Source organism: Caretta caretta, chromosome 13 (assembly GCF_965140235.1).
Source record: "Caretta caretta isolate rCarCar2 chromosome 13, rCarCar1.hap1, whole genome shotgun sequence".
NCBI classification, from domain to species: Eukaryota; Metazoa; Chordata; order Testudines; family Cheloniidae; genus Caretta; species Caretta caretta.
The window spans coordinates 3069063-3081318 of record NC_134218.1 but is presented as its reverse complement, the minus strand read 5'-3'; the positions used below and the strand labels follow the sequence as shown (position 1 = coordinate 3081318).

Genomic DNA, 12256 nt, shown 5'->3' with positions numbered 1-12256 from the left:
TAGGAGACTAAGGAATTAGAACATCTGAAGACTTGACAGAATTCAAGAACCTTGGAGGACCTGTCCTCCAATGCAGAAAAAAAGCAGCAGAGGGCATTCAGCATCAGTGTACTGGAGAGACAAATGTTTCTAAGAGGCTCTAGAGAAGAGCCAAACAACTTAAAGGCCTGCTTCCTTGATTTCAGAAGCAAGGGAAGATAAGGGGACCAGCCTTGTACTAAGGAAGAGCATACAAAGAATTGAACTGGACCCATGTTTACACTCAGGGTAACTAAATGTATGGTATAAATTACTGAATGGAGCCATTAAAATCCTAAAAAGAGAGGTTATTGCTGTAGTTCATTTTAACTACATGCTGTTTCCATTGTGAAGGGTTACAAACTGAGTGCTGGGGATGGAAAGATGTTACTGACTGACCAAGGGGCACAGCACTCCCAGATTCTGTTCTGGGTCAGGGCCAAGCCAACTTCTCACCTGCCAGTTTTTCCTAGGGGAGAAACAACCTGTTTCTGTTCTTTCTTGCTTACCCCACATTACTTCTCTGGCAACACAACCTGCCAATTGATCAGTTCCATAATATCTACCTCCAGTAAATGTAACAAGGCGTGTGAGGGCTGCAGTTCCATCCAGATAGAAAGATGGAGCTGAGGACATCTGCCACTGTTCTTTTACGTTCCCAGAGCCCAGTTTGAGCAACTGGAATTTTAGAACCAAACAAGGTTTTCTAGGATCGTATTGTGTTAGCATGTTTCATTCTTTATTCCCAATGTCATCTGGCCTATATATCATTTGGACAACACTCTTTAGCATTGGAGTCACGTAAGTTAGCTTTCCAGAAGGAGTGAATCATGTCTTTTCTTTTTTCAGATGTATGACTATAGTCTGGATATGTGGAGCTTGGGTTGCATGTTGGCCAGTATGATCTTCCGAAAGGAGCCATTTTTCCATGGCCATGACAATTATGATCAGGTGAGTTTGGCAGGTACAATCCCCATGGTCCAGGTTTCTAGTTTGCATTTCCAGCCATTACAAGGGGCTGAAGAATAAGCATTTATCATCACTATTTTTCTCAATCTGAAGCCATGTTTTAGTCTCTATTCAATGTGTAACATTTTCTGCTGATTCAGTGGAAATGTATGGATAGCAGGAACAGTACTTCAGGTGAGCCCTGTCTCAGCAGGTGTATCTGAAGATATTTGTGCTCACCAAGAGCAATGGTTCTATTTAGCCTAGTAGACCGTGTGTTTCAGGTGTTTCAGAACAACAGCATGGACAAGTAACATTATATGAAAAGCCCTTCCTGATACCATCATCAGTCTTGCTCTCAGACTTACCCAGTATCTTCATGGTTTCTCTTATTCAATAAAGTGACTGACTTCACACCAAGTTCCTTATTTATCCTCTTTGGGTACTTATGCACCAGAATTATATAGGTTCTAGGACCATGCGTCAAAACTTTCAAATGGAACATGTCTAAAATTAAGCCCTTAAATCCATTGGAGCTGTGGGTGGATCAGGTGCCTAAACTGATATGAGAAGTTAAAGAATGTTGGCCTTCTTGTTCAGACCTTCATTCCAGAGCCCTCTAAGGCATTGCCCTTCAGTGGCTCATTCTGGGGCTTCTGCTTTTTCCCCGGTTTTATTCTTGCCTTCACACACAGTTGCTATTTTGGGGCTTTTCCTCTACAAATTGAATTAGAATATTGCATGCCCTCCTCTAATAGACTGCCATGACTGACAAGAAGAGCTGAATATCGGTACGGGTATGTTTGCAGTATTTGCAATCCTGTGCAGTCTGGGAGTAGGAGCCACAAGATCACCCCTGAACATGGATTCTGTGTTCTGGAATAGCACTTCAGTGCTCATAAGGGGATATACTGTGTTACTTTCATGATGGTTGTATCGCATCCTTCCCCCTTCACAGTGGTTTATTTTTTGTTGTTTGATACCAGTTGGTCAGGATAGCCAAGGTGCTGGGGACAGAAGATCTATATGACTACATCGACAAATACAACATTGAACTGGATCCACGCTTCAATGACATCTTGGGCAGGTGAGCCAGGAACCTTTCAGATCTACCCAAAATCGTTGAGCAGGTAGACTAATGCCCTGGCAGCAGCGCTTTGTCTAGACACAGACCACTGTCTAGGGAAGAAAGCAGCTGCAGGGCTCCTAAAACTAACCTGGTTCTTATGTGATATCAATCCAGTAGAGCAGTGCTGCCTTGAAAAGAATCTTCTCTCTGCAGATGTGGCTGAGGACAGGTGCTGACAGATTCTGGGAGATCTTGTAGGCAATAAATGTACAGTTGGAGTTAGTGACTAGGGGAATTTGAGGCAGCCATTGACTTTGTTATAGCAAATCAATCACTGCTTAGGAGGAGGTAGATTTTTCTAGTACAGTGATCATTTTCAGTGGTGACATCCACCAAAACTACCTTGTGGGAGGTGGAGAGAGAGGGCTTGTCTACACTACCGGATGGATCAACGGGCAGCAATCAATCCAGCAGGGGTCGATTTATCGTGTCTAGTATAGACGCGATAAATTGACCACCGATTGCTCTATCGTCAACTCCAGTACTCCACCTCAACAAGAAATGCAAGGGGAATCGATGGGAGAGCATCTCCCGTCGACACACCGCACTAAGTAGATCTAAGTACGTTGACTTCAGCTACATTATTCACATAGCTGAAGTTGCGTAACTTAGATCGATCTCTCCGTAGTGTAGACCAGCCCAAAGTGTGGGCTGGGAGTTAATTTCACAGCCTGAATCAGAGTGCTGTAAGAAGTAACATTGACTACTGTGCCACTGAGCGGTGGCATGGTGTACTTCAACTTTATAATCTACAGTACAGTTTTGATCATATTTGCTGCCACACTGAATAGTGATGGTATCTCTTGTGGCATACCCCTGGCCAGAAGGCCTTGTTTAAAAAGAGGAAAAACCATATTCAGCAGGGGTGTTGCAGACTCCGCTCATTTGACTTTCCTAACTCTACAGGCACTCCCGTAAGCGATGGGAGCGCTTTGTTCACAGTGAGAACCAACACTTGGTGAGCCCAGAAGCTCTGGATTTCTTAGACAAATTGCTGCGGTATGATCACCAGTCACGACTCACAGCAAGAGAAGCCATGGAACACCCCTACTTCTGTACGTATAAACAGTCTCATGTTTTGCTACTGTTTGAGCTGCTGGTTCTGTTGGTTAATGATGATGGAGATGGGGCAAGCGGCTGTAAACTGAGCCTTGTCTCTCCAGATACTTGCATAGCATCTGAGAGAGTGTTTGCCTCTGACTGTGGTAGATGGGGTAGTCCATTACCACCTAAGCCAGCCTGGATTTGCCCTGCTGGGAAGGGAAGGCACTCCCAGGAGGGAGAATGAGTTGTGGTATATGGTACTGTCAAGCCAGTCAATCAGCTGCCTTGTTAATGAAGACACCTAGTGGTGTTGCGTTGGTGATAATTAGACATCTGTGCTGCAATTGTTTATCTATTGCCTGTCTTTTAATAAAACCAGATGAATAGTATCTCATCCCATTTTGTTGATTAATGTGCAACTGAATGAATATCTTGTTTTAGTTTTTGCCTATATTTTGTTTGATAGTATGGCAAAATTCTCACATTTGTTCAAACCTATTTGCGATTTCTTCCACAAATAATTCTTGTTCCGAGGATTTTTTGTGAATAGTTGCAACAATGTTAAATCTGATTATTTATTGAGTAACGCTAGTCACATTGTTTTCTTGGTCCCTGATTGACTCATACAATTAACCAACACGGTCTACAATGAAAATTTTGCACCTTAATACACAACTGTTTTTGGCAAATGTTAGAGCTAAAAAATTGATTTTCTTGGTTCTTAGCAATTGTGAAGCTTGAGTGCTAGAACTTTCATGAAGAGCGAATGCAAAAGACTTCTAGAAAGAGCTGAAGAGAATTTGATTCCAAATATGAACAAGTATCTGCAGAAAAATGGTTTCAAGATTTGCTCAGCTGTAGTCAGCAGCAACCAGGGAAACATTTATGGTTCCTTGTGCTGCTGCTGCAGAAGCAGGGCTCTGGGTCTTTTATTATCAGCCATGGGTGTGGCACTGTGTCTGCAGCTGGGAAGAAAAGGGGCAGTTAATGAAAGAGGCTTTTTCTGGAAGATAAAGACCTAAAAAGCAATTGTCACCCTGAAGTTATAGTATTGTGTTAAACCCTCAATACACTGAACAATTTAGGGTTGTATTTAGAAATTATCTGTTAATTTGGGATAAATCTCTGATCCACTAAACTCACTTTCAAAGATCAACTTTATTAGAAGTCGTCTTTCCTTCCCAGACTAACTTTGAATCATAGAATACCAGGTTGGAAGGGACCTCAGGAGGTCATCTAGTCCAACCCCCTGCTCAAAGCAGGACCAATCCCCAATTTTTGCCCGAGATCCCAAATGGCCCCCTCAAGAATTGAACTCACAACCCTGGGTTTAGCAGGCCAGTGCTCATACCACTGAGCTATCCCTCCCCCCCCCAAACGGAAGTCTCCTTCGAGCCGGAATGAGATGAATTGGATGCATTTCCCTCAGCTGCCTTTTATCATGTTAAGCACACTTACTGAGACTAGAGTGCTGCATTACTGCAGCTTATCAGTGATCAAATGCAACCCTCTTACACCTGTGCGCATCTCCTACCAAAGTCCGTGGGACTTGCTTCTGTGTACCAGAGGGCGGAATTTGACACTTCGTATAAGAATGCTTAGTAGTGCATACTTATACAGCAGGTAGTCGTGCAAATACATTTTCCATCATGCAGGTCTTGTGCTTCTGAGATGCTGTCTGGCAGAACAAAACCTAACCCTTCGTATGTTGTTCTTAGATCCCATTGTGAAGGACCAGGCTCGGATGGGTTCATCCAGCATGCCAGGTGGCAGCACTCCTGTCAGCAGCGCCAGTATGATGTCAGGTCAGTTCCTTCTTGGTAAATGCTGTAAAACTTCCTGTACAACAGCTAGATGGGAGGTGAGGAAAGCAATCAGGACTAGTGAATTCTGCAGGCAGTGCCGCTAGCTGTCAGGTACAGAGTATGGCCTACGTTAGGGGGCTACAAAGGAGTTGGGGATGAAATAGGAGGAAAGACTGGGATGGCTTCACTAACTTAACCTGCCGTAGTCCCTGCTTGTTTCACAGGGAAGTGTTCTGCTGCTCTGAATGCCTTTGGGGCCGGTTTGAAAGATGTCAAGATGGGAGGATAGTAGTTATCCAGAGTCACGTGTCCGCTCCCAAAAGCAGACGTGTACAAACGTGATTCTCCCCACACCATTTGAGACCAGTGGTGATTGTTCAGAGGCCAGTGAAAGCTCTTTAGTCACATCTTATTCTTTAGAATGTAGTTGCATTTTGTTACACTCCCACTAAAGTGGCCTCCCAAAGTAGCTGGCCTTTAGAAGCATGTTGGGTTGCCTCAGGTATGATGTGCCATCCTCGCTCTAATTCATGCTGAATTGTCTTGTTTCAGGGATCTCTTCAGTGCCAACACCTTCACCCCTTGGACCTCTAGCGGGCTCACCCGTGATTTCTGCCACCAATACTCTGGGGATGCCGGTTCCAGCTGCTGCAGGAGCTCAGCAGTAGTGATGGGTTTTGTCTCCAAATGCCTGAGCTGAGTCAGGTGGGGAAGAGGTTCCCCCTCTACCTCTCCCCAGGATGCAGCTTGCACCCGGCAGGGGAAGGGAGGGGATGGAACACTTCGGAGGCTCCGTGTCTGAACAGTTGCTTGTGGATTTATAGTAGTTCAGTCATTATATAAAAAAAATTATTATAGGCTGATTTTTTTTTTTTTTTTTTACTTGAACTTTTCGTAACTCAGGGGAATCCCTGAAAATACTGCAGATGGAATATTTCTCGGACAATTTTTTTCCCAAACTCCTCATCACTTGAGAACAAAGATGAACCAACTACATTTCCAGGCCGTTGTATCCTGCTGGAAATCTCTTCTCTTCACAGTCCCGCCATTACTCCACCACAGCTCACACTTTGGGGGGATTGCCTTGTGCTTTTTCTCTGGAGTCTACCAGACCAAGTCTTCACAAGGCAGTGGGAGGGGAATTCTTAAAGTACCAGTCACTTTAACACCATATTCTGCATATGACTCAACTGGGGTACAGTAAGGAGACAACTTCAGTTTGTAGAGATGGTAAAAACTTCTAAGAAATAAGTGCAGATAAGGCCTAAAACCCTATTCTGTCCTGTATGAATCATGTCTCCCTAGGAGCTAACCAGAGCGCTGATTCTCTCCCTTGCATGTAATTTTAGTCTTAAAGCATAAAGTTACCGATCCAGTTGACGTTCTTGCCATCTCCTGTTGAAGGTGCTCCAGTAGGGTAAGCTATACTCTAATCAGTACCTTTTCCACATAAGGTTCTTCCGGCCAATCCCTTGGCTTGGAATTCTGGAATTAATTTGTTACTGCGTATATTGTTTTTTTTAAATTGTTTATAGAGATTTCAAAATGGTGGCTACTTAGAGCTGGAAAATCAGACTGCACCAAGTCACATATTGAGTCATCCCCCACCAGCCCCGCCCTCATGTGCCATGTGGTGAGAATACTGGTTACCTCACAGTCTTGTAAATATGCACGGAGAGGAGGGAGCGAGTAGACTAACTTAAACTGAAATGGTAGACCTGTAATTGTGGACAGATATTACTATTGATGACAAAGCACCCTTGTTACAGCCTTGCTACCCTTTGCTGTGTATATATACTTTGTCCTTCATATGTGAAAGATCCACTGTTGGAATTCTTTGGTGTAAATAAACATTTTGGTTTTATTTATCAAGGTTAGATTTAAGTTCCCTGTGTAGAGGTCTCACTGGGTTGGTGTCGCACACTTTTACACAGGAGTGGCCTGCAGGCCTGCACGTATTGAGGGAGCTGCTTTCCTATTCATATGCACCTTTGTATGATCTGTTTTAGTGAGCAGTGCAGAGAAGCCTTATAGAAGCATCACAAGCCAAAGTATCTCCTGGGATAAGGATCTTTTGCCATAGAATTCCTTTTGTTTCTCAGCCATGCTGGGATTTGTGGTAGGGAAACAATTCCCAGCTTTTTGTGCATTGCTGTTCACTGAAATCAAACCACTTAAGCTTGTCAGGTGCTCCACTGGAGAGATAAACTTTAAGCACAATGGCACCCATCACTTCTGGATCCTCGTTTTAATGCCATTGCATCAGCTGCTTGTTCTGGGCATTGAGTACTCTTCTAGTTCTTGCAACGAGTCCTGAAGCCTCGGCATTTCACCCCTGCTTGTTCTATAAGCATCTACCACTTTAATTTTTTGTGGGGGGTTTCAACCATTATTTCCTTAGTGCTTCAATTAATTCTGCAAAGTAAGGCAGTTGAGTGCATGGGCTGGATTAAATTGAGAGAAACTGGCCAGCATGGAACCCATAGCCCCCTTTACATTAGGATCACCTAAATGGGAGATGAATTTTTAATGCACACCAGGGTAGCTTTCTTCTCCATGATGTCATCCAGTGGAAATTTATTGTACTTAATCTTTTTATATCCTAGAATGATGTGAAAATCAGACCATGTTGACTGTTTCCTTGATGGGCAGTAGCTAAAAGCACCAAGTATGGAAAAGATATAACTTGTGGTTTGTTTGCACTAGGTTGGGAGCTACGCAGGACACTTAACCAATTTATTTTTTTTGTAAATGAGGAAGGACTGTAAATCAAAATATTTGGCTCCTTCCTAGCTAAGTGAGCATCATTGTAGATAAGGCTGTATAATAAGGAAACCACAAAAAGCTGATGGTTCTCGTGCCCATTAAGCCTTGCAAAAGAAAGCAAGAAAACAAGATGAGAATGGAAGGACTCCATTCTGGAAGTGACACAAGCTCTTTATATAAAATGCTACATCAGACTCACTGCACAAGCATGCAACTAAACAGACTGAGATAGTGTGTCCAAGTGGTGATGGGAGGGCAAGGGTTTACAGATTGTAACAACTTCTGTGTTGTAAATTACCTCATCTGTATACCTTGTATTGGAACACTTGTTTCTCAGCACTACTCGTGTCTCTGCATTGTGTTAGAGGGCAGGAAATCAAATGCCAATATATTAGTCCTGTTGGCAACTAACCTTCAAGGTCTTTTTTTAAAGGTTTTTTTATCTTGTTTGAAGTGGCCCTTTTTTTGTTGAAGTTAGACTTTCTTTTCTCTTGATTAATTGGTTGTAATTGTATTGTAATTGTTATAACTAAACCTAACCATGCTGGGAAGAAGTTGTGCCATGGAGGTCTTTAATTTTTTTTAATAAAAACATTGAAACAAAAACATCCCCTCAGAGTGAGCAGTACAGTAACCTGCAGCTAGTTACACATGCATACTAAATTGCTTTGATTTTACACAAATTATATTGGTGTCTTCCATAAAAGGAAATAAAGATGAAATGTAATTGTATCCATTCTAATGCTGCAGAAACTTGTGCCCTGCTCAGACAGTACTTTTTTATCTTCTTTACCCATACCACTTTGCTCCTTGGTTTTTCCAGGCTCACACAAGCAAGCAGGTCCTGGCTTGTCAGAACTTGGATGGAGGCCTCCAAAAAGCATCTAGGTGCTGCTGGAAGTGGTGTTGATTTGGCGGGTGCGTTCTTTCCTCCGAGTCAGTCTCTGTGGCGATTAGGGACACGCTATTGGTGGCAACACTGTCACTTGGATGAAGGATGAAAACAAATGTCTTGATCATTTGTGGTCACTAAAAACCTTATGTTGGTCTTCAAAAGTATTAGATTTTGTGTAGGAGAGTGGGGCTAATTTGAGTAATTATATTTGCACCCAAATTGCCCCTGCAGTTTAAGATGGATTAAGGCAGTGACTCTCAAATTCTGCAATTAGGAGTATGTGGAGCCCTTCCTCTTAATCCATGGAATGAAATTTCAGGAACACAAGCAATGCGATGAAGGAGGATATGTAGTTAACTGAAAAGGGATCTATGTCTTGCAAAGCAAATGTTGAGCTTCTGGTGATCTGGTATTTAATTCCTGGCCTAAACTACTGCTCTGCTGCTAAATAGTTGCCACATTACAACCTAGAGGTGGATGCATTTAAATGGCAAGTGATGCAATCTCCAAGTTGTCTTTAACACCAAGAAGCCCCAGTGAGGATCAGGGCCTCATTGTGCCAGAAGCTGTACAAATACACACTGAAGAAAGTCCATACCTGCAAGAACTCCCTATCATTTTTTGTAAAGTGGTGGTAGTGGATGAGGTGCTATGTAAATACATGATACTATTAAACTAGGCCTGAAATGTAGAGAGGAAAAATGTGAGAAGGGAGGGAAAAATAAAGCAAATTAGAAGTAAAATAATTCTGGCTAGCTCTGCTATAATGGTCTCTCAGACAAGATCTTAGTACAACTACTTGTGATATCTGTTTTGGTACAAATGACGAGGAGTCCTTGTGGCACCTTAGAGACTAACAAATTTATTTGGGCATAAGCTTTCATGGGCTAGAACCCACTTCATCAGATGCATGGAGTGGAAAATACAAGAACAGGTATAAATACATTAAAAGATGGGAGTTGCCTTACCAAGTGTGAGGTCAGTCTAACAAGACAATTCAATTTACAGTAGGATACCAAAGGAGGAAAAACTTTTGTAGTGGTAATGAGAGTGGCCCATTTCAAACAGTTGACAAGAAGGTATGAGTAACAGTAGGGGGAGATTAGTATGCGGGAAATTAGGTTTAGGTCTTGTAATGACCCAGCCACTCCCAGTCTTTATTCAGGCCTAATGTGATGGTGTCCAGTTTGCAAATTTAATTCCAGTTCTGCAGTTTCAGGTTGGAGTCTGTTTTTGAAGTTTTTTTGTTGAAGAATTGCCACTTTTAGGTCTGTTATTGAGTGACCAGTCTCATTGGTGGTCAATTTGCTTATTTTCATCTTCGTTTGCACTGGAGAGAGGAGCCTTTCTGAGTGTCAGTTGATGGATTTGGCTTCTTTCTCTGTTCTCCATGTTTCTCTGGGTCACCCTCTGTCTCTTCCCAGGTGGCATCCATGTGGACTTGAAGGATGCCACCAATATGACTTCCACATCAAGTAAAGGATGTCCTAAATGTGATCATCTTTGTCATCTTACCATATTTGATGCTTTAGGTTGGTTTGCTCTCCTTAAAACTTCTGATGTTGCAGAAACTCTTTCCAAGAAACTCTGAACTTTCACAGGCATTTACTTTGGAATGAAGTAATCTTACGATTTTTTTAGATTTCCATGACTCTGCTCCATAAAGGACAGACTTGATGCTGGTGTTAAATATTTGTATTTTTGTTGGTGCCAATCTTGCCATTTTTCCAAATCTCCAAGTTTATGAAAGTTGTTTGCTTTTGATATTCATTGCTTGACATTTACCATGGTGTCACCAACATTGCACATCTCTTCCCTGGGAAGGTAAAGTGACTTACTACTTTTACTCTCATGGATGCTTTGAGGATATTAGTAGTCATATATTTTGTCTTCCTGTTAATGAACATACATCTTTTGTTGTGTGTGCCAAAAGCATGATGTTTTCTTCCATTAAATTATGCGTTGAACTAAGCAAGACGACGTCATCACAAAAAAGTCATCCAGTTGTGATCATTTGTCCATAAAATTCCTTGGTTGCCTTCTGTGGTTACTTTCCTCATGACATAGCAAATGATGAATGCAAACAATAGTGAGGTCATAATACACCCTTGCCTTACTCCAGTTGTTGGTGCAAACTATTGGCTATTGTCACCATCTCTGGCTACATGTTCAGAATTATCCTATAGATCCTTTTGCATCCGATGAAGTGGGCTGTAGCCCATGAAAGCTTATGCTCTGATAAATTTGTTAGTCTCTAAGGTGCCACAAGTACTCCTGTTCTTTTTTTCATATAGATCCTTAATTATTCAAATTACTTTTGCTGGTATTCCATAGCATACATAATTTTACAAAGGCTGTTTCTGTGTGCAATCAATAAAACTTACACAGGGTGCTTGCCACTCCATACTTTGTTCTGAGAATAACAATATGGTCTGCACATGATCTCAATGAAAGAGAGGAACAAGCAGGTTAAGTTGGAGATGTATTTGCTTCTTGATACATTCCAGGATGCATTATTTCCTAGGCACTGAGTAATTCCTCTCCAGCTATGGCAGTTGATAAGGTCACCTTTCTTTGGCAATTTTACTAAAAGGCTTCTTTCACTGGAATGGATTCTTTTCTTCTATCCATATTTTATCCCAAAACCCCAGGAAAGTCTGCGGGCTGTTTCAACACTTGCTTTAAGTGTCTTTCCAGTAGTATCCTCTCCAGGTGCTTTGCCACTTTTAAGGTTACTGATGGCTTTTCTAACATACACTGTAATATCTCCTAAACTGATACCAAACTTGGATGGTAGGTCTTTGTCACGAATGTCTAGTAATTTTGTTTGGTCTTGGTCTGTTTAAAACAGCCTGAAAATGTTTTTCCCATCTTTTCCTTTGTTCTTCTGCACTAGAAATCTTTTCTATTTGCATCTTTAATAGGGCTTCCACTATTGCTAAAGTTTCCTTTGATATTTGATCCTTATACAAGGTTGTAAGGTCACTCTTTGGCTAGCATGGTCAGCCTCTTGACCTGTTTTATCAGTATATGCCCTTTTATCTGCTCTAGCACTCCTTTTTATCTCTCTGGCTAGAGCTCTCCTCTTCCACTTGCTCATGTCTTGTCTTAGCATTTAAGAGATTTTGCTTTAGTTTCTTTTCCATTAATCCATTTGTCCGCTTCTAGATTCTGTTGCTGTTAGGACTGTCTTTGCCGTTTCTAGGTAGTACAGTCTGATGTATTCCTGCAGAGCATCGGTCTTGATTTTCTTCAGTTGACTCTACTACAATAAACTGAAAACTGATTTCAACAAACTGAACTGTACTTAGTGTCGGAGTCTTTTAATAGTGTGCTGTCTTCTAACCTTCTTCATCCTCTTTAACTTGAACTTGAATTTAATGATACTAAGGTTATGGCTACTGCCCCCATCTGTTCCTCTCTGTCTGCCAATAAACTAGAATTTCTTTGAAATGCAGGTGTGATCTACCTCATCCTTCATAGTACCTTCTGGGGTGCTGTCACTTTATGAATTTCTTTGAGGGAATATTGTTCCATCTGTCACTAGGTTGTTCAATATGAATTTCTGCTACTCATTCACCATTTCACTTCATCTCTACACCCCTGCTGTATGTGCCCATAACTTAATCTAACCCATTATTGTTACGTCCA

At 41.8% G+C, this 12256-nt stretch overlaps 1 protein-coding gene across 2 annotated transcripts in view; it reads left to right on the top strand.

The window, feature by feature from the left end:
- Positions 1-6816, top strand: part of CSNK2A1 (casein kinase 2 alpha 1) — a 32840-nt gene extending 26024 nt beyond the window's left edge. For both annotated transcript variants that reach the window (XM_048820821.2, XM_048820822.2), the window contains 5 exons: positions 868-969; positions 1953-2053; positions 3002-3150; positions 4858-4944; positions 5497-6816. In XM_048820821.2, coding sequence (XP_048676778.1) covers positions 868-969; positions 1953-2053; positions 3002-3150; positions 4858-4944; positions 5497-5612 — 555 coding nt within the window. In that variant the 3' untranslated portion in view covers positions 5613-6816. The remainder of the gene's footprint in view (positions 1-867; positions 970-1952; positions 2054-3001; positions 3151-4857; positions 4945-5496) is intronic.
- The last annotated feature ends 5440 nt before the right edge of the window (positions 6817-12256 follow it).